The sequence below is a fragment of the Macaca fascicularis genome, chromosome 13 (assembly GCF_037993035.2).
Source record: "Macaca fascicularis isolate 582-1 chromosome 13, T2T-MFA8v1.1".
NCBI classification, from domain to species: Eukaryota; Metazoa; Chordata; class Mammalia; order Primates; family Cercopithecidae; genus Macaca; species Macaca fascicularis.
Window position 1 is genome coordinate 17,073,465 of NC_088387.1, and position 23,573 is coordinate 17,097,037.

Genomic DNA, 23,573 nt, shown 5'->3' on the forward strand with positions numbered 1-23,573 from the left:
TAAGATATCTGTGCAACTCTTGGAAGTTTGAGGTCTATATTTTCATTGATTAATAAACAGTTAATATCTATGCTGAACAGATAACTGTAGTGATAAAAAAATGTGCAGAACATGCACAAAAGCTATACAAATGCTTCTCAACTTACAATGATGTTACATCATGATAAATCCATCACATAAGCTGAAAATATTAGCTGAAATGCATTTAATATCTGAATAAACCTATCATAAAGTTGAGAAATCATTAAGTCAAACTCTCCTAAATTCAGTATCATTTGTACTTCCAAAACCGTTAGGGCAATCTGTGCTTGAAACGGTATTGAATTTACATTGATTCATTCTCACAGTCATTCACACGCTGGGTCCCTTTCTGACATAGCTTCCCACACTTACCAGACTGCTGAAAGAGGCTGGCAGCAGTCTAATTTGTAATCAAACTGGTACATGGCTTATTATTTAACTAATTGAGAAAATGCATAGGTATCAATACTCAAAAGATATTTAAGTCAAAGTCCATGACTCTTTGCCTCTTAGATTTATAAGGCACGAAAAGCATAAGTAAAGAAGAAAGGCATACATCAGCTGAAAGTATCTAACTAGCAATGCTGGCATGTTTTTATTTTCATTTGATTATAAATAAAGGAAAGGCCAATTATATCCTCTGCTCAGATAACTCCTCCCTGGAAATGCAGTCTTCCTTCTGGCTGTCTCATGTTATTCAGCCTTCAAGATGCAAATCAAATCACAGTGCATGTGCAGAGCAGTGTGCTAATGCTGTTCCAAGAAGAGTCTGTGAGCATTCCAAGTTCTGATATGTTAAACCACTGCCTTTGCAACTTACTTTTCTACTCTTAACTATTCTCATTAAACAAATCTGGGTTTCCAAGTGAAAATAACAGCAAACAGTTCCCATGTCAAATTCCCTGGAAACCTCTGTAATATCCTTCTAGCCCTATAATGAACCAGTACCTTGAGCAGCTGAGGTACTTAATAAATGTGTACAGAATTAAATTCTTCTATAAAGTTGCCTGACCTTCTAGTCCTTGAGGATCATCACTTCTTTTAAAATTATAGAATACACATTGTTCTCCCTATGCAAATGGTAAACAATGTGAGGACTGAGACAGTATCTTATACATCTGTGTTTTCCACTACAACTAGCATAGGCTAGGCTCAGTGGCTCACATCTGTAATCCCAATGGTTTGGGAGACCAAGGCAGGAGGATCACTTGAGGCCAGGAGTTCAAGAACAGCCTGGGCAACAACACAGCAAGACCCCCTAAAAAATTTTAAAAATCAGCCAGGCATTGTGAGGTGCCTATAGTCCTAGCTACTTGGGAGGCTGAGACGGGAGATCCCTTAAGCCCAGAAATTCAAAGCTGCAGTGAGCTGTGATTGTGCCACTGCACACCAGCCTAGGTGACAAAGCAAGATTCTTAAAAAAATTCATTTAAACACAGGGTCTTGCTGTGTTGCCCGGGCTGGTCTTGAACTCCTAGCCTGAAGCAATCAACCTGCCTTGGCCTCCTAAAGCACTGGGATGACAGGCATGAGCCACCACATCCAGCCTCAAAAAATGATATTTTTTTAACAAGTAAATAAATTAAATAAATAGCATAAAACCTTGAACATTACAAGAATTCAATTCATCATCAGAGTGATTATTAAAACAACAGTAAGTGATCCTTCAGAAAGTGGTCTAAATGTGACCCAATAGGATTCACTTCTCAAAACAATAAAATGGGAAAAATTAATCTGTTAAGTATATATTTCAAATAAACATTCCAAAGAAGCTTTTATTAATGACCTGAAATAGGTCAGTAAGAGGACCTATTATATGACCTAAATAAATAACCATAAATGTACCTCTATCTGAATGTTTTGTCTTATGCTATTCAAGAATGAAAACTGTAAAGATTTTCTGCTAAATAAATAATATGCCATTCTTTCATAATCTGGACAAAAAGATAAAAAATATGAATCAGAGAGATTAAAAGACACAAGATATAATGAGAAGATCTAACACACATTTCATCAAAGTTTTCAAAGAAAAAGGGGCAGAGGCAATATTTACAGAAGAAATGTCTGAGATTTTTTAAAAAGAACTGATGGACACTATTCAGAATCAAGAACTCAAACATATCACAAGCAGCGTAAATTAGAAATAATAAAAACCCAGATACAGCATAGCAAAATTGGAGAACAATAAAAACAAAGATCTTAAAAGCACTGGAGGAAAAAAAGGAGAGAACCCTTAAGGGTGACTCCTTAATAGCAAAGATGGAAGCCAGGAGAGAGTGGAATGATATTTCCAATGCAAGAAAGAAAATAACTGGCAACCCAGAATTGTATATCCAACTAAAATTTCAAGTATGTGAGTAAAACAGAAATTTTTGGTTAATAAATGGTAATAAACATATACTGGTCATATAATAATACCTTGTGTAGTTAAAAAATAGAGAACTCGGCCAGGCATGGTTGCTCACTGTAACTCTAGCACTTTGGGAGGCCAAAGTTGGAGGATTACCTGAGGTCAGGAGTTCAAGACCAGCCTGGCCAACATGGTGAAACCCTGTCACTACAAAAATACAAAAATTAGCCAAGCATGATGGCGGGTGCCTGTAATCCCAGGTACTCAGGAGGCTGAGGCAGGAGAACTGCTGGAGTGCAGGAGGTAGAAGTTGCAGTGAGCCAAGATCACTTCATTGTACTCTAGCCTGGGTGACAGAGTGAGACTCCACCTCAAAAATTAAAAAAAAAAAAAAAAAAAAGAAAAAGAGAGAGAGAACTTGGTCAGATAGTGGCTCATGCCTGCAATCCCAGCACTTTGGGAGGCCAAGGCAAGAAGATTGCTTGAGGCCAGGAGTTTGAAATCAGCCTGGCCAACATGGCAAAATCCCATCTCCACTGAAAATACAAAAATTAGCTGGTGGGGTGGCGTGTGCCTGCAGTCCCAGCTACACAGGAGGCTGAGGCTTAAGAATCACTTGAACCCAGGAGGGGGAGGCTACAGTAAGCCGAGATCGCACCACTGCACTTCAGCCTGGGTAATGGAGTGAGACTTTGTCTCAAAAAAATAAAATAAAATAAAAAGAGAGAGAGAGAGTTAGTATATAATAGCAATCAGGAGAAGGGATTAACAAAATTTAACTGTTCTAAATTTAATTTCATTGTCTATTTGTATTATCAAGGAGAAGTATAAACATTCATCTTCAACCTTAAGTGAAAGATTATATGTGATAATGTGTAAGAGAACAGGACCCCTACGTTTTACCATAAACAAAAATTAACTCAAGATGGATTAAAGACTTAAATGTAAGACCTCAAACAATAAGAATCCTGGGAGAAACCCTAGAAAACACCATGCTGGACACTGGCCTTGGAAAAGAATTTACGATTAAGTCCTCAAAAGCAAAGGCAACAAAAACAAAAATTGTCGGGTGGGACCTAATTACACTAAAGAGCTTCTACATAGCAAAACAAACCATCATCAGAGTAAACACACAACCTACACAATGGGAGAAAATTTTTACAAACTATACATCCAACTATAGTCTAGCAGCCAGAATCTGTAAGAAACTAACAATTAAACAAGGAAAAAACAACCCCATTAAAAAGTGGCCAAAAGACATGGACATACAAGCAGCAACAAACATGAAAAAATGCTCAACATAACTCATCAGAGAAATGCAAATCAAAACCACAATGACATACCATCTTACAACAGTCAGAATGGCTATTATTAAAAAGTCAAAACACAGCAGATACTGGCGAGACTGTAGAGAAAAGGAAATGCTTGTACCCTGTTGGTGGGAATGTAAATTAATGCAGCCACTGTGGAAAGCAGTTTGGAGATTTCTCGAAGAACTTAAAACAGAACTACGATTCGACCCCGCTATTCCAACTTAGAATATATCCAAAAGAAAATACATCGTTCTACCAAAAAGACACATGTACTTGTATGTTCATCATAGCTCTGTTCACAATAGCAAAGACATGGAATCAACCTAGCTGCCCATTAACGTGGACTGGATAAAGCAAATGTGGTACACACATACCATGGACTCCTACACAGCCATAAAAAAGAACAAAATCAAGTCTTTTGTAGCAACATGGATGAAGCTGGAGGCCGTTATCCTAAGCAAATTAACTCAGGAACAAAAAACCAAATACCATATGTTCTCACTTATAAGTAAGTGGGATCTAAACATTGGGTTAAAGTGGGATCTAAACATTGAGTACACATGGATATAAAGATGGCAACAACAGACACTGGTGACTACTAGAGTGGGAAGGGAGAAGGGGGTAAAGGCTGAAAAATTAACTACTGGTACTATGCTCACTACCTGGGTAACTGGATCACTTGTACCCCAAACCTCAGCATCACACAATATACCCATGTGACAAACCTGCAATTGTACCCCAAATCTAAACGAAAATTTGAAATTGTTTTTTAAAAGGAAAAAAAAATACTTATAAAAATGGAAATAAGACTGGGAGCAGTTGCTCACGCCTGTAATCCCAGCACTTTGGGAGGCCGAGGCCGGTGGATCGCCTGAGGTCAGGAGTTCGAGACCAGCCTGGTCAACGTGGTGAAACCCCCGTCTCTACTAAAAACACAAAAAAATTAGGTGTGGTGCCAGGTGCCTGTAATCCCAGGTACTTGGAAGGCTGAGGCAGGATAATCGCTTGAACTGGGGAGGTGGAAATTGCAGTGAGTTGAAATCACGCCACTGTACTCCAGACTGGGTGACAGAGCGAGACTCCTCAAAAAAAAAAAAAAAAAAAATTGAAATTCATTTCAAAAAAGAAAATGAAACAAAAAGTTATTGCTTTAACAATCCTTTTCCCCCTTTTATAGTTTAAATTTGATACAGAATCTCTACTCAATCTTTATATGAGCTTAGGAGAAATATGAAAAGAAATAGAGACATCAGGTAAAATATAAATTAAAATTTCACTATCAAAACTTTCCTGCAATGATTATTAATTTAACTGGCTAATTTGATTAGAATTTTACAAAAAATTCACGCATCAGGTATTTGGCCATTGTCTATAATTGTTCTTACATGTCTTATTTTTTTTTTCTTCAAGGAGATAAGCCCTGCCTGAAAATTAGTATAATTAATATACATTTAATTTGCATGTCAGGAAATAATTAAAGCTACTTTTGCTGAAATGCACATTTTAATAAGGTGATTCAAATTATTCTAAAGAAATTAGACAAATGGATAGAAAAATGTCAATGTGCTAATAAGAACAAAATATTGCTTAATTATTTTATTGTTAAAAATTAATGTATGGAAGGAAAGGTATGGATTACCATAGGAGAAAATCAAATCATAGTTCATAGGGCTATAAGGCAAATGTCTTGAAATAAGAAAAACTTGTTTTATTACAAGAAGAAAACACGTACCTCTCTTCTTTATTTATTTGGTCACCAAATCCCACTGTATTCACAATGGTCAATTTCAATCGAACATTACTTTCCTGGAGTTCATATGTCTGAGCTTTAAGTTTAACATTTGGGCAAAAATGTGAGGATTCATAGTCTTCAAAATTAGTATTAAACAATGTGTCAATCAGTGTTGATTTTCCAATTCCAGTTTCCCCTGAAACACACAAAGGTACATCTTTATGGTTGTACGAATGGCTGAAAAGAAATACAACTGTAAATGCCTAGAGTGGTTTCAAAGATCCCAAGTATTTCAAAGGCCAGGGTGCACATGAAAGAAATACACACTATGGCTGGTCCCCCAGGTCATTAGCAGAGCACAGAGTAAGTGTGCTAAGCTACTCAGGACTCTGACAACAACACTGAAATGTTTATAGAACAAGCCAAAAGTTTAAAGCTAACAAAAACAAAACTAACAGAATCTAAACAACTGAAGAGAATCCCTGGGATCATGATTTCAAATTGATAACATAAGCATCGTTCTGCCCATGACAAGAATGAAGTGAGTACAAGGAATATGAAGGAACAACTTAGAGGAAGATAAGGTGGCACGTACCCACACAGAGAATATTAAAACAGAAACCTTGCTGAATGGATCTGTTCACCAGCTGATCAGGCAAACTCTCAAAACCAACATGGCCAGACATAGTCAAGGAACGAACGTTTTCTCTTTTCTGAAGGAAAATAAGAACAAAAACAACAGCAATAATAACAGTAATAAAAAACTTTGACTTAAATAGGATGTAGGTGTACTTGAAAGGATAAATATATCAAATAAATGAAAAATTTTATAATCATTATACCTAAGATACAAGTGATTAAGTAAATTTTCAGGAAAAGAAACCTGTGTCCAAATCCTCAAAACACACATTTCTTATCCCTTTCATACAACGAGAGTCTAGCACTATGTGTAACATTTCCAAAATAGGAAAATATCCAACTATGGCATATTCACTTACAAAATAAAAAGTTAAAGTCCATTTGTTTATAAATTTTTAACAACTTAGAAAATTCTTACATTAAAATGCCAAGTGAAAAAAAAAATACACAACAAAAGTACAGATACAGGTTCAGCTCCCGGTAATGACAGAGTAACTTAGGTCAAACTTATCCGCCTACTGATAACTATTACAAGCAACCTTTTTAAGTCACTAGAGTGCAACCAAAGGCAGATAGACACTGGACAGAATAAGACTAGAGGGAAGAAAACTTATCAGGTGAGATGAGTTTATCTAGCTTTTCCCCTGAAGACACTCCCTAGTCATTATGGCAAAAGGAAGATAGAGTTCAGGAGGGAAGTTATAGTCTTCATGGGTTAAGATGTCCATTGGAGATTGGGGCAGGCAGATTGGTTGGGAATTCAGGGAGAAAATTCCAGAAAGAAGGGAATCCAAAATCTACAAACACACTCCACTCAAATCCATGGCTGATGGCCAAACTGCACACATATAGAGGGAATACAAAGATCCCAGAAAGGGGAAAATGGGAATTGGGAGGAGTTATGCAGAGTTTTCAAGTGCCATCTTGAGGAGATGAACAGAGCTTAAATTTTAAGCCTGTAAATTAAACGGTCTCCTGTAAACACCCTAGCCTTCTACTGAAACCCTAGGAGTAAGGTCCATAACTCAGCAATCAGAAAGCATAGCTGAAGCAGACGTGCCTTAACAAAGCCTTTAACAAGGCTCAACATGATCGATGTGATCAGTCAGCAATTTAATTATCTGTCAGAACAAAGTTCAACATTCTGCAGAAGAAAACAGAATCTAGCATCTCCATAGTATCTACTATATAATAAAAAATATTATGACAGGGGAAAAAAACAGAAAAATGTGATTCATGGTCAAGAAAGAAAGTCAACAGAAAGAGATCCACAATGAACCAGATGTTTAATTAGCAGGTAAGAACTTCAAATAATGACAACAAATATGCTAAAGAATCTACAGAAAAAAGACGGCTATCATGGGTGGCATGACAGGGAATTACAGAAAGATATGAAAGAGCTCGCAACAGCAAAAAGCAGCAGACAATTTCTAGAATGTAAAAATGCAACATCTGAAGTAAAAAATATATTTAGTACTAACAGCAGAACAAATAATGGAAGAGACATTTGTTCAATAGTTATCCAAGCTAAAAATCTCACAGAAAGAAAAAAGATAAAACTATGCCAGTCTTAAAAACTTGCATGAGAGTATCAAATGGTCTAACACACCAGTAATTGGAATACAAGGAGAAAAGTTAGAGAAAGAGGAGAGAAGGTGAAAGTGTGGGGTAGGAGGGAGGAAAAAAAAATCTAAGTAATAGTGACTGAAAACTTTCTAATTTTCTAAACTTGAACTCAGAACAAGAATTTTAGCAAACTACAAAGAGGAAATATCCAAAGGAACCCACATCTAGGGACATCACAGCAAACTGCTAAAAAACAAAGATAATGAAAACTTTAGGCCCGGCACGGTGGCTCATGCCTGTAATTCCATCACTTTGGGAGGCCGAGGCAGGTGGATCATGAGGTCAGGAGATTGAGACCATCCTGGCTAACATGGTGAAACCCTGTCTCTACTAAAAATACAAAAAATTAGCCAGGTGTGGTGGCGCACACCTGTAGTCCCAGCTACTCAGAAGGCTGAGGCAGGAGAAGCGCTTGAACCTGAGAGGTGGAGGTTGCAGTGAGCTGAGATTGCACCACTGCACTCCAGCCTGGGTGACAGAGCGAGACTCCATCTCAAACAACAACAACAACAACAACAACAACAACAACAACACGAAAATTACCCAGGCGTGGTGGTGCCTATAATCCCAGCTACTCGGGATGCTGAGGTGGGAGGATCACTTAAACTCGGGAGGCAGACATTGCAGTAAGCTACAGATGTTGCTTAAGAAACAATGCAAACCAGAAGACAAAACAATAACCCCTATAAAATGCCAGAAAAAAAAAAAAAAGACAATGTAGAATTCTATAGCCAACAAAAACATCCTTCAAAAATGAAGGCAAAATGAAGACAACTTCAGATAAATAAAATCTGAGAAAATCCACTGACAGTTGGCCCACGGTATAAGAAATGATAAAAGTTCTTCAAGAGAAAGGAAAATGACAACAGATCTACAAAAAGGAATGAAGATCATCAGAAAGGTAAATATGTGGGTAAATGTAAGAGAGGTTTTTTTTACTTCTTGAAAATAGAAATGTTTAAAGCAATAACAAAAACAATGTGTTACAGGTTACATGCACAAGTAAAATGTATAAGAAACACAAAATACAGGAGGAGGACTGAAGGAATATTGTTATAAGGTTTCTACAGTATACATAAAGTGTTACATATATAAATTTTTTTTTTTGAGATGGAGTTTTGTTCTTTTGCCCAGGCTGGAGTGAAGTGGTGTCATCTTGGCTCACTACAACCTCCGACCACCAGGTTCAAGGGATTCTCCTACCTCAGCCTCCCGAGTAGCTGGAATAACAGGCGCCCACCACCATGCCTGGGTAATCTTTGTATTTTTAGTAGAAATGGGGTTTCACCATGTTGGCCAGGCTGGTCTAAAACTCCTGACCTCAGGTGATCCATTCACTTCAGCTTCTCAAAGTGCTAGGATTACAGGCGTTGAACCACCGTGCTGGGCTAAAATTTTATATTGTCTGAAGGTTGGGTGTGGTAAGTTAGAGCCTAGGTCAATTACTATAAAAAAAAAAAAAAAAAAAAAAAAAAAAAAAAAAGCCAAAGAGGCATAGCTAATAAGCCAAAAGCAGAAATGAAATGGAGTCATAAAAATTCTCTATTAATCCAAAAGAAGGTAGGAAAGAAGAAAACGAAAGGACAAGGGCACATATAGAAAACTAGTTATCAAGAAAATGTACAATGTCCACCTCCCGAGTTTAAGTGATCCTCCCACCTCAGCCTCCCGAGTAGTTGGGATTATAGGTGCCACCACGCCTGGGTAATTTTCGTGGTTTTTTTTGTTTGTTTGTTTTTGTTGTTTGTTTGTTTTGTTTTTTGTTTTTTGTTTTTGAGATGGAGTCTTGCTCTGTCACCCAGGCTAGAGTGCAGTGGTGTGATCTCGGCTCACTGCAACCTCCACCTCCCAGGTTCAAGCAGTCAGGTCAGGCGCGGTGGCTCACGCCTATAATCTCAGCACTTTGGGAGGCCAAGGCAGGCAGGTTACTTGAGGTCAGGAGTTTGAGACCAACCGGACCAGCATGGCAAAACCCCATCTCTACTAAAAATACAAAAATTAGCTGGGCATGGTGGTGCATGCCTGTAGTCCAGCTACTCAGGAGGCTACAGCATGAGAACCGCTTGAACCTGAGGCGGAGGCTGCAGTGAGCCAAGATCCTGCCATTGAGCTCCAGCCTGTGCAACAGAGCAAGACTCTGTCTCAAAAAAATTCATAAAAATAAAAATAAATAAAAAGTAAAATTGAATATCCAACAAAACAGCTAAAATAAAAAGGCTGAACATGTCAAGTGATAGAGATAATGAAGAACTGGAATGCTGGTAAATTTGCTAGTCTGAATGCAAAATGGTACAGTTGCTTTGGAAACTAGCTTGGCAGTTTCTTATGAAGTTAAAAACATGCTATTATATAGCCAAAAAAAACCCGCTTGGAGGCATCCAAAATAATGAAAATATATGTCCACACAAGAACTTATGCATCAATGTTCACAGCAGTTTTATTCCCAATGGTCAAAAACTGGAAACATCCCAAATATCAAACAAGTGGTGAATAGATAAATTGTAGTATACTAAACTACTGATATATGTCACAACATGGATGACGAGCTAGGTATCCCGACAGTGATTTATTTACTGAGGTTTGAGTTTTTAAAAATACGCATTATGTGCATTTTTCACATAATCATATATTCATACACATACACACACACACACACACACACACACACACACACAGAGAGATGTAAATGTCTCAAAGGGTGATGACAGACTATTGAGAGTGGTTACCAGTCAGCAGTAGACTAACAGACTGCGGTGAGAAGAAATCGCTGTTTATTGTACATAGTGGGCAAAATTCTGAGATGGTCGCTAACACTGATGCCCCTGGTGCACACAAACTTTCTCCCAGTTATTAAATCAAATGCTAATCTAGGTGTCACAGAGAAGAGATTTTACAGAATGATTAAGTTCCCAAACCAGTCAGTCAGCCTTCGAAAGGGAGATTATCCTGGGTGGGGGCCAGACCTAATGAGGTAAATCATTTTTTGTTTTGTTTTTTTTTTCTTTTGAGACAGAGTTTTTGCTCTGTTGCTCAGGCTGGAGTACAATGATGTGGTCTCAGCTCACTGCAACCTCTGCCTCCTGGGTTCAAATAATTCTCCTGCCTCAGCCTCTCAAGCAGCTGGGATTATAGGTCCTTGCCACCATGCCCACCTAATTTTCGTATTTTTAGTAGAGACAAGGTTTCACCATGTTGGTCAGACAGGTCTCGAACTCTTGACCTCAGGTGATCCACTCACCTGGGCCTCCCAAAGTGTTAGGATTACATGTGTGAGCCACTGTGCCCGGCCATGAGGTAAATCCTTAACAGGGCCTGGACACTTCCTGGCCAAAGACTTGAAGCATGAAGGGAACTCCACCTGCCAGTTCTCCCTTGCTGGCTTTCAGAATGGAATGGTCTCTAGGAGCTGACAACAACCCCCAGCCAGTAGGGAACTGAATTCTGCCAACAACCGGAAAGAGTATGGAAGGAAAGCCTCCAGATAAGAACCCAGCAGCTGACCTCGTGAGCATGAAACCCAGAGCAGAGAAGGCAGATGGGTCACATCTGGCCTTTGACCTACAGAACTGTGAGCTAACAAACAGATGCTGTTTTAAGCAGCTAAATTTGTGACAATTTGTTATGCAGCAACAGAAAACTAGTATACTATATTCTCTTTCGTGCCGTTTGAATCATTTTTAGTCATGTAAGCATGTTATCCTCATATATTTTTAAAGAGCACTGAAGAAGCACTAGGCTTCTTCCTCGTGAAAGTGTTCAAGATGATAAGAACTTCATAACTTGTTAAAGTTGCTATCTGATAGGCATATGCTTATTACATACAAGTTGAACTAAATGGCCTCTAGGATTCCTTCTAGTTCTACAATGACAGGATTTTAATGCCACCAGAAAAAAGAAGTATTTCAAAAATGCCCCACGATGTAACACAGAAGAGGGGCCAGGGAAAAAGAAACTAAGCTAACAGTCACCGGATGGACTAGTCACTAAAGATTACTAGTGACTCTGACAGTAATCTCTGGAGGATTAAACATCATTCAAAAAGTCTGTGAGGAAGATGGAACAGACTGTTAGTACCATTGATATATGGAGAAAGAGGGAAAAACAAGAAGAGACTACAGTTATTGGAACACAGAACTAAAGAAAATTATTTAATCTTATTGAATTACTGGCCAGGTGTGGTGGCTCATGCCTGTAATCCAAGTGCTTTGGGAGGCAGAGGCAGATGGATCACTTGAGGCCAGGAATTCGAGACCAGCCTAGCCAACGTGAGCAAAACCCCGCCTCTAATAACAATACAAAAATTGGCCGAGTGTGGTGGCATATGCCTATAACTATAGCTATTTGGGGGGCTGAGGCATGAGAATTGCTTGAACCTGGGAGGTGGAGGTTGAGTGAGCCGAGATTGCACTACTGCACTCCAGACTGGGCAACAGAGCGAGCGAGACTCTGTCTCAAAAACAAACAAAATAAAAAACAACTTACTGAATTACCCATGTTTGTATTTGCAATTTTCTTTCTAGCTAAAGTTTAAAATGTTCCTCTTTCACCAAATTAAATTTACTTCCTATTTTTAAATACAAATTTCAATATAAATTACCAAACCCCTCCCTGGAGATCCTTAGAAGAATCAGGTCTAATCTTGTATCAGGGAGGCATCTGGCAGGACCACCCAAGGGCTCCCTAAACTCTGCCATTCACAGGAGTTCTATCAAACCCCTCCCTGGAGATCCTTAGAAGAATCAGGTCTAATCTTGTATCAGGGAGGCATCTGGCAGGACCACCCAAGGGCTCCCTAAACTCTGCCATTCACAGGAGTTCTATGCACCCACCACATTCTGCAGTGTGCTCAAAAAAACAACAACAACAACAACAGCTGGGCGTGGTGGCTTACGCCTGTAATCCCAGCACTTTGGGAGGCTGAGGTAGGCAAATCACTTGACGCCAGGAGTTCGAGACCAGACTGGGCAAACTGGCAAAACCCCATCTGTACTAAAAATACAAAAATCAGCCAGGTGTGGTGGCACACACCTGTAATCCCAGCTACTTGAAAGGCTGAGGCATGAGAACTTCTTGAACCCAGGAGGCAGAGGTTGCAGTAATCTGAGATTGCACCATCACATTCCAGCCTGGGCAAGAGAGCAAGGCTCTGTCTCAAAAAAGAAAAACAAACAATGAATGAAAAAAAGAAACAGGGCTGGGCGTGGTGGCTCATGCCTATAATCCTAGCCCTTTGGGAGGCTGAGGTGGGCAGATCACTTAAGGTCAGGAGTTCAAAACTAGTCTACCAACATGGTAAACCCCATCTCTACTAAAATACAAAAAAAATTAGCTATACGTGGTGGCAGTCACCTGTGATCCCAGCTACTCGGGAGGCTGAGGCAGGAGAATTGCTTGAACCCAGGAGGCAGAGGTTGCAGTGAGCCGAGATCACACCACCCCACTCCAGCCTGGGCGACAGAGCAAGACTCCGTCTAAAAAAAAACAGAAAAAAAAATGTCCTTAATGTCAGAATATTGTGTATACTCAATTATTCAATCCATCATCGACTTTTCACTTGAATCAACAGAAAAATTAATTCATGTTGGAGGTGAGTACAAACAGAAGTCTCTATCACAAGAGTCTATGAGCACTCCAAGTAGTTATTTTAAAATCATAGAAGCATTTACAGTACAATATGGTATCTATTTAAAAGACATACTCACTCTCTGTTCATCATCAGATCCTTGTGAAGACATACAAGTTGTTTTCGTTGCCATGTGAGACTGAAAGAGCTAAAAAAGGAATACAAAGGCTTAAAAGGAAACAGAAACATTACTCCCCAAAACCCAGTATCTAAATAATATATTTACATGAATAAGGTGTTATAATACTGTTGTTATCACCAAGTTTTGAAGTGTAGTCTACATTATTGAATCATGTTTGAAATTGTGGCTTTCTTGCTGGATAGGTATCTACATAAGTAAATTACATATAATATTCAACACATATGGTAATATACTTACACACAAAAAAATTGTAAGAAATTAGTAAACTTCCATTTACAAGTAGGGAGACAACTTTTTTTTTTTTTTTGAGATGGTGTCTTGCTGTGTCACCCAGGCTGGAGTGCAGTGGTGTGATCTCAGATCACTGCAACCTCCATCTCCTGGGTGTAAGTGATTCTCCTGCCTCAGCCTCCTGAGTAGCTGGATTACATGCATGCGCCACCATGCCTGGCTAATTTTTGTATTTTTAGTAGAGACGGGGTTTCACCATGTTGGTCAGGCTGGTCCCTAACTTCTGACTTCACGATCTGCCCGCCTCGGCCTCCCGAGCACTCCCTGCTCGGATTACAGGCGTGAGCCACCACACCCTGCCTTTTCATTTTTAAAGATACTCTAAGAGCCATGAAGTCCCTCAAAATTAGGTATGTTCCACTGTAGCGTGTCAGAGGAAACATAAATGTCAAGAATGCTACAATTGCAGTGTGGTGGGGAAAGCAGGGATTTTATAATTTTAACAACTACCTTTGTCACTAACATAATCATTTATAGAACTCATATTACACATCCATATCACTATGCTAGCTCGTTAAGTTCATTTTCTTATTTAATCTTTACAATACATCTGAGCTACACGTAGTATTATTCCCACAGCCTAGATGAAAAAATTCGGATTCTGAAAGGTTGAGTAATTTACCCGAAATCATACAAGCCAGTAGGGTGTAGACATAGGTCTGATTTGACTGCCAAACTGGTGTTCCTTCTGCTGCCCCAAGTTGTAAACCAAATGGATATTCACTGTTCCCAACAGTAGAGAATGAGGGAAGAGAGGTACAAGAAAAACTGTACTAATTCCAAGGTACTGCTATCCTACTTCTGAATACAGCACAAGATACTGAGGAAACGTCACATTATTTAAAAAGTAGTATTAATATTGGTAAAAAAATTGCAAATGGTACCAATGAGAATACAGTGCACATTACTCCCTTCCCACTCTTGATTCTCTAGTAGCTCAGCGCTCTTCCCGAGAGGCACCAGACCCTTACGCATCCTTCCAGAGAGAGGCTGTGCATGTCTAAGCAGGCCTCCTTTGTTTATATAAATGGTAGCTGTCTACTGCTCTGTGCTGTGGTTTTTTTTGCTGAATCTTTCTGAGACTGTTTCGCCGTACTATTTAGATCTACCTCATTCTTTCTACAGCATAGTGTTCTCCTCTGTGTACTACAGTGTGGTATATATACAGACGCTCTTCATTGAGACTGTCCTTTCCTCTGTACTTACAATGAACCATGCTGCAACAAATGGCACTGCAATGAAAGACAGAACTTGGGTGCTCCCACCACCTCACCCTGATCCTCTGCGTGCACACACACAGTGAATGAATCCTACACAGACAAAATAGTGCACATCGTGACTGACAACAATCTTTTGCTGGTACATTTTGATAAAATAGGCTGACCTTGTAACTGAACACTCCGAATAACAGTGTTTTTTTTGTTTTGTTTTGTTTTGTTTTGAGACAGAGTCTCGCTCTGTCACCCAGGCTGGAGTGCAGTGGCGCAATCTCAGCCACTGCAACCTCTGCCTCCCGGGTTCAAGCAATCCTCCTGCCTCAGACTCCCAAGCAGCTGGAATTACCAGCAAGCGCCACCACACGTGGCTTATGTTTGTATTTTTAGTAGAGATGGGGTTTTCACCACGTTGGCCAGGGTGGTCTCAAACTCCTGACCCAAGTGATCCTACCGCCTTGGCCTCCCAAAGTGTTGGGATTATAGGCCTGAGCCCCCGCACCCAGCCAACAGTGTTTTCAAATACTAAGTTTTTCTAACACAAAATGATGTTTGTCAGTTGGAAGATGCTCCTATAGAAAAGCATGCAAAAGCTCAGTGAGGGACACAATGGTCCTGGTTGTGTTTTCACAATCTGAAAAGTGAAAAGTATGTAATGATACAAAGCACATCAGAGACTAGCCTGATTTTAATACCTGGCCTCAGGCTTTAGCTTTTAACTACACATATACTTCACTTACACCCTGCCATTCTGAAAGGCCCCCCAATCCCAGTCACCATGTGGTACCTAAGCAGTATCACATCCCTCTAGTCTGTAGAATACAAGCAAAGTGAGAGCCCCTGGAAACAAACAGTGGTGGTTACAGAAATTTGGAGAAATTAGAGACCACTGAAGGCAGGAGTCAAAGAAGAAAATGACTTTGAAGTGAGTCAGGAAAGAGGTACAGATCTAGATGAGACATTTAAGGTAGAAAAAAAAATCCCTAAATACCACAAGGCAGAATTTCGTACTAGAAGAAAACACAGTAAGTGCAAGAATTTGATGGAAAAAAGGAACAGATTAGGGACAATACCTGAATGGCAGACTGAGTAAACCAGAAGTGTCCATTTAGAGTCTGACTTTCTGCTAAAGGCTAAGAAGTGCCACAGATAATATTTGGCTAGGGGCCCTGTTCAGAGCCCTGCACTAGACACAATGAGGAGTAGGGTAGAACATTCCATGCTTGTCGTTAATTCCGGACCTAACATACTACCTGCTTGCCTCTCAGCATCTGTCTCTACTATAAGTGATGTACTACACATATAATTCACCGAGGCTGTATTATTTTGACTTGTCAAGTATAGAACTTTAAGGAAAAGTTTAATTTTAATTTTATTTTAGAGACAAGATCTCCCTCTATTGCTTAAGCTGGAGTGCAGTGGTGCGATCACAGCTCGCTGCAGCCTCAACCTCCTGGGCTAAGGGGATCCTTCCACATCAGTCTCCCAAATAGCTGCAACTACAGGCACGCACCACCACACGCGGCTGAAAATCAAACTTTAAAAATTACTGATAAAAAAGTGGTTTTTAGTTTTTAATATAGTGATGCTATATGATCAGCATATGATGAGTTTTGGTAAAATGCTGCTTAGTGTTGATAAGTAAAATTTGCTTAGAAAAAAATTAGAGGCTTTAGGCTGGGCGCTGTGGCTCACGCCCGTAATCCCAGCACTTTGGGAGGCTGAGGCAGATGGATCACGAGATCAGGAGATTGAGACCATCCTGGCTAACATGTGAAACCCCATCTCTACTAAAAATACAAAAAAATTAGCCAGGTGTGCTGGTGGGCGCCTGTAGTCCCAGCTACTTGGGAGGCTGACGCAGGAGAATGGTGTGAACCCAGGAGGCGGAGCTTGCAGTGAGCTGAGATCACGCCATTGCACTCCAGCCTGGCAGATAGCGAGACTCCGTCTCAAAACAAAAAAGAGAAAAAAGAAAAAAGAAAAAAATTAGAGGTTTTATACTCATTTACCATTAAATTTAAATAAAATACAGGTTAAATTTCTGTCATTTATGTAAGTTCATATCAAATATCTGCTTTTGTTTATTGATTTACTGTGTTTCTGAACATCTGCCAAAAAGCCTACATAAAATCTCAGTGGATGAATGTTTTGATCAGGAAGTTTAAATGAGTCACATTAAAGTAATATGAATAATTATTTCAAATATTTTCCACTAGTACTACTTGGTCAGTTAAATTTCCAAAACAAGTTTAATACTGGAAAAGGTTTGAATTTTTTTTTAATTTATTAACTTAGTTATTTTTGAAACAAGTTCTGGCTCTGTCACCCAAGCTGGAGTGCAGAGGCACGATCTTGGCTCACTGCTGAGATCCTCCACCTCCCAGGCTCAAGCTATCCTCCTGCCTCAGCCTCCTGAGTAGATGGAACCACCAGCACATCCCAGTATGCCTGGCTAAATTTTTTGTAGAGACGAGGACTCACTCTGTTGCCCAGGCTGGTCTCGAACTCCTGAGCTCAAGCAACTTGTCTGCCTCAGCCTCCCAAAGTGCTAGGATTATAGGCATGAGCCACCGTGCCCGGCTGGAAAAGGTTTTTAATAAATTAGCAGGAAAAATAACAATAGGACAAGTGTTGGCTGAATCCCTCTAATGGCAAACAGAGCTCTGTGTAGGGCTAAGAAACACTAAATTAGAAAAAAATTAAAAATCTGCCAAGAAGAATTCTGGCCTGCTCTACCGTTGACCACTACTTAGTATGTGTAAACCACTCAGCTAGGCTCTGCAGTCTCAACAATACTAAGATATGGCCCTTGACCTTGTGACTGTGTCTCAAGAGAAACATGAATGCACAACAGGCAACCACAATCTCGTTTCAACGTACAAGGGGGTAAGGAGACTAACCATCTCAACCCACCTTTGACTACATAGTCAATTTGCTTCTATTTCAAAGATACATATATCACACACACACACAAAACCATATATAAATCTACACACCTACTTTCCAAAAGGAAAAATCCCATACAGTAACTTAACTCCTAGCAAAGTCAACCATATACTTTTTAAAAAGTTGTATTATCTATGAGTCCTAGAAAGAAGTGTCAGACGTGAGACAGCTGGAGGAAGGTCAGGTGCTCCACCTTCTTTAAAATCTCAGTTTGTGGGATACAGGCAATGTGAGAGACACACAATTCATCCTGGGGCCCTTGGGAGACATGGCCTTTTCCTATCTGCCAATTACAGATAAACTTATGATGGTTCTTTCACAACAGGCCTCAGATAACAATTTTCCTTACCCTGCTGGGAAACATTTCTGAAAATACCTTACAGCCGCCCCTTAAGCAGAACAATGAGGCTCAGGCAACAGAATCCTAACTTAGCTTTATAATCGCTTCACTGTGTTTTTGTTTTGTTTTGTTTTGTTTTTTTGAGATGGAATCTCATTCTTGTTGCCCAGGCTGGAGTGCAATGGCATGATCTCAGCTCACTGCAACCTCTGCCTCCCGGGTTCAAGCTATTTGTCTGCCTCAGCCTCCCAAGTAGAGAAGCTGGGATTACAGGCATGCACCACCACACCCAGCTAATTTTTGTATTTTTACTAGAGACAGGGTTTCTCCATGTTGGTCAGGCTAATCTCGAACTCCTGACCTCAGGTGATCTGCCCACCGCAGCCTCCCAAAGTGCTGTGATTACAGGCGTGAGCCACCGCGCCTGGCCTTATAATCGCTTCCCTTTAACTTCACTTTTCCAAAATGTTTTATTATTATAAAGTTAGTCCAAAACATAGAACCAAAGTTTTTAAACCGCCCCTTGGGATTCTATGAGATGTTTCTTGGCATTCTTTAGGACAATACGAGCAAGAGTGAGAGAGAGAACAAAAAGCAAAAAGTGGCCTAAATAATTATCATCTGGAGGCCGGGAGTGGTGGCTCACGCTTGTAATCTCAGCACTTTGGGAGGCTGAGGCGGGTAGATCACTTGAGGTCAGGAGTTCAAGACCAGCCTGGCCAACATGGTGAAACCCCATCTCTACTAAAAATACAAAAACTAGCCAGGCGTGGCAGTGCATGCCTGTAATCCCAGCTACTGAGGAGGCTGGGTTCAATTAATTTGCTCATTTGCTCCATTTACCAGGAGGCAGGAGAACTGCTTGAACCCGGAAGGCTGAGGTTGCAGTGAGTCAAGATCACACCACTGCACTCCAGCCTGGGCAACACAGAGAGACTTGGTCTCAAAAAAAAATAAAAATTAAAAGAAAAATTATTATCGGGGCCTATTTTATGAGTTTCAGGAGGGTGGGGTATTTGGCTTGAAACAATACTTTGAAAGATTCCACAGACTCATTATTTAAAATCATTTTATAAAATCTTCAGGTTACGGGAAAATTCAAGTTAAAATAAAGTTACAGATTAACAGTGATCCAAAATTTTCCTAAAACAAGTAGTAACATTAAGTTATTCAAGTTAATGCAGACCATACTGCTAGAAGGGGATGCTAATTACAGCCCAGAAAAAAAAAGAACTCAAGTGGAGGCCGGGCGCGGTGGCTCACACCTGTAATCCCAGCACTCTGGGAGGCCAAGACTGGCAGATCACTTGAGGTCAGGAGTTTGAGACCAGCCTGGCCAACGTGGTGAAACCCTCTCTCTACTAAAAATACAAAAATTAGCCAGGCTTGGTGGTGTGTGCCTGTAATCCCAATTACTTGGGAGGCTGAGGCAAGAGAACTGCTTGAACCCAGGAGGCAGAGGTTGCAGTGAGCCGAGATTGCGCCACTGCACTCCAGCCTAGGCAACAGAGCAAGACTCAGTCTCAAAATAAACAAATAAATAAATAAAATAAAAGAACTCAAGTGAAATTACCAAGAGTGAGCAACATAAGATAGCAGCAAGTTGGCCTCCAGTGTGCGTGGCCTGTTTGCATATCCCCGGGAGGGTGTCAGTATAGCAAGGCTTACAGTTGTCCAATCCCATCAAAATAGCACCTCCATTATACCATCAAACTCCAACAAATACATCAAAAGTTAAAGGATAACTGCAAATTCTACTTTTTAATCTCAAAAGATCATCAGGATGGGGAAATTCTTGAAGTAGTTCATATAAAAGTTAACAGTCTCAAGCTTAACAAAAGCTTGCACTACAACAATAACAGTTGAAAATACAAATGCAATTTTATTTTAAAATTACTCCTCCTAATTAGAAAATTATTATAGAAAAAATATCATTTCTAATTTGTGCTGTTACTAATTAGTAACATTGCAATGAATGTTCCAATTTGTGCTATTTTACTAACACTACAACAAACTTCCTCTCATGGCAGCCAAAGAGGTGTGCCCTTCCGATTCCCCCTTCAAGCAATACCTAGTCCTGTGCCTACAAAGATTGCAGCTCGCTGACCGTCTACCTGCAGAGCTTTCGGAATCTGCTGCAGTATAGACCCAAGACCACCTTCTCCCTAGGCAGCTGGTAGGTGAAGACTGGGCACAGTAAGGATGTCAGGGCTGCCTGGCCCAGACTTTGTCAGATCCACACCGTTCTGCAGCTCTCACTGCCCAACTGGGCTTCCTCCCTTCTTTCCTTGCATGGCTATCAAGATCTGGATCAGGGTCTGAAGGCTTCCTCCCCAACACCCACATGTCCTGCTTTCTTCCCTCTTCAACTTTCACAGGCAATATTCCCCCTGCCCCTCATCTCCAAGAAATCTCCTACACTGCTAGCTCCTCCTACATGTCTGCTTCCAGAATTCCACCCAACTCACCAGTATAACCATCAATTATTCTGTGCATCTGACAATATCTTCGTGATAAATTCCTAGAATATCATTCCTGTTCCAAGCAAACTGCCAAGCTGCCCCTCAAAAAGACTGGACCTGCTTATATTTCTAATACTAGCAATGAGTTGAAAAAAAAAAAAAACACACAAACTGTTTTTCCTCTACCCTCACACAACACAGGATAATTTTGTGACCAAATGTGGGAAGTTTTTCCCACCCACCAAGCAAGAATCAGTTCTGTAGTGGACACTAGCTGGGTGCCCTCTGATTTAATTCTGACACTGTCCACTTGGCAATAGAGTCAGATCCCACAGACTGAGGGCTAGTCCCCAAGACTCTGCCCCATCCCCACTCGACTTCTGCTCATCACAAGTAACAAATGGTTAGAAATCAGGATTCCCACAACCCCCATCTCAGGTTCAATTAATTTGCTCATTTGCTCCATTTACCAGTTTATTACAAAGAATATTTTAAAGGATACAAATAAACAGCCAGATAAAGAGAAAGAGATACAAAGCTCAAGATCTGGAAGAGTCCCAAGCCCAGGGGCTTCTGTCCCCATGGAGGGGGGTGTGCTACCCTCCCAACACATCGATGTGTGTAAGCCTCCACGTGTTTGGCTATCTGCAAGCTCTCTGAACCCAGTCCTTTGTTCTTAAGGAGCCTCCATTATACAGGCATAGTTGATTAACCACTGGCCACTGGTGATCAATTAACTCTCAGCCTCTCTCCCTTTCCTAGAGCCTGGGGGATGAAGCTGAAAGTCCCAATACTCTAATCTTGCCTTGTTCTTTCTGGTGACCAGCCCCATCCTGAAGCTACCTAGGGACTGCCAGCCATCAGTCATCTCATTAGCATACAAAAGACGTAACTTTGGAAGTTTTAAGGATTTCAGGAGTTGTATGTCAGGGGGTCAAAGACCAAATACATATTTCACAATAATCACAAATGTATAAAAGGGTCCATTTCATTATATATTAATCAGTACAGGGTATTAATTTTTAAATTTTTGTAAATTTGACAGGCAAAACTGACATCTTAATTTGACTTCTGGTATTTTAAACATTTTTTGGCTTACTGGCCATTTCTACTATATTTCCATAAATCACCAATTCATGTTTTCCCACTTGCCTATCAGGGTACTCCTTTGTTTCTCTTACTAGTAAGAGCTAATGAGTAGTGTAACTCTTTGCTTGTCATGTGTATCATAAATATCTTTTCCTGATTTATTACTGATCTTTCCAGTTTTCATAAAGTCTAATCTATAAATCTTTTCTTTATGGCTTCTTCCTTAAATATAAAACTTAAAATATCTTTCTACACCCTGAAGTTAAAAAAAGTAACTAAATTTTATTTTATGATGTCTTACAGATTAAGTTTTATAATACTCTACGAGTTACTTTCTAGTACTGTATGAGTCAAGGAAACATGACTTTTTCCCAATATTGTTAGCCTACTGCAGCATAAGAGGATTAAGGGACAGCAAAGTCTGTCGTATGGAAATGAGCTTCCCAAGGGAAAAACCAGGACCCATGAATAGACTAGTGAGGCAGATTTTGACATAAGGAAGGGAAATGACTGAAGGACTCAAGCTGTCTAACAGAAATGAGCTGCCAAGGAAGCACTGAGCTCAGGCCCTGGAAGGGTTCCAACAGCGGCACAGTAACCCCTATCAATACTACAGAGCTGATTTCTGTACTATGCGGGTAACAAAGGTAACAATTTTCTAAGATCCCTTTCAGCTCAGATTTTATAACTATAACTTGGAACAAGCAATGAGAGAAAGTATGTGATGTGAAGAATGAAAATAACTTACAGAAACTGCATGAACAGAAAGGGAGATTCTGGACAATAAAATTAAGATTAAGACAATAAAATTGCATCTTATTGATGTGAAAAGACCCTGTGGAACTAAATCTCAAGGCTTATTTAAATAAAAAGTAGGCCGGGCACGGTAGCTCATGCCTGTAATACCAGCACTTTGGGAGGCCAAGGCGGTGGATCACCTAACGTTAGGAGTTCGAGACCAGCCTGACCAAAATGGTGAAACCCCGTCTCTACTAAAAGTACAAAATTAGCCGAGTGTGGTGGTGCATGTCTATAATCCCAGCTACTCAGGAGGCTGAGGCAGGAGAATCGCTTGAACCTGGGAGGCAGAGGTTGCAGTGAGCCGAGATCACACCATTGCACTCCAGTCTGGGCAACAAAAGCGAAACTCCGTCTCAAATTAATAAAAAAAAAAAAAAGGATTACTAGATGGCTTGAATTCCTTCAAAAGAGAGCATGTTCCATGTAGGCTAAGTGACAGAAAAGCCAATGAAATTTGAGAAGGCATTAATTTGGCCCAGGAAAAGCAAATGAGAGAGGAGTTGAAGAAAAGGGAAAGGAAGAGAAATAGATACATATTAAAAGGACTTAAAGCCTGAACAACACGGGCAGATCCTGTCTCAAAAAAAAAATTTAGCCAGGCACAGTGGTGCGTACCTGTAGAAACAGATACTTGGGAGGCTGAGGCAGGAGGATCATCTGAGCCTGGGAGGTCAAGGCTGCAGTAAGCTGTTACTGTGCCACTATACTCTGGCCTGGGCAACAGACCACGGCCCTGTTTCAAAAACAAAAACAAAAAACAAAACAAAAAAGCATTAAAAGCATTAAAAGGAAAAGAACATTTGAGGAAAAAAAGAATACTTAGGAATCAGTGAGAAGTCTATCAATGCTTTTCACTTATTCCACAAATGTATACAATATTATCATTATTATTATTATTTTGAGACGGAGTCTTACTCCGTCACCTAGGCTGGAGTACAGTGGTGCAATCTCGGCTCACTGCAAGCCCCACCTCCTGGGTTC

At 40.1% G+C, this 23,573-nt stretch overlaps 1 protein-coding gene across 14 annotated transcripts in view; it reads right to left on the reverse strand.

The window, feature by feature from the left end:
- Positions 1 to 23,573, reverse strand: part of SEPTIN10 (septin 10) — a 70,034-nt gene that overhangs the window by 32,425 nt on the left and 14,036 nt on the right. For 7 of the 14 annotated variants that reach the window (XM_005575244.5, XM_005575238.5, XM_074011243.1 and 4 more), the window contains 3 exons: positions 13,384 to 13,452; positions 6,012 to 6,129; positions 5,417 to 5,612 (listed from right to left, as the gene is read on the reverse strand). In XM_005575244.5, the coding sequence (XP_005575301.1) occupies positions 5,417 to 5,612; positions 6,012 to 6,129; positions 13,384 to 13,452 (383 nt within the window). Of the gene's footprint in view, positions 1 to 5,416; positions 5,613 to 6,011; positions 6,130 to 13,383; positions 13,453 to 23,207; positions 23,326 to 23,573 lie in introns of all 14 variants that reach the window. The other 7 variants (XM_074011242.1, XM_065526791.2, XM_065526793.2 and 4 more) reach the window with 2 other exon arrangements.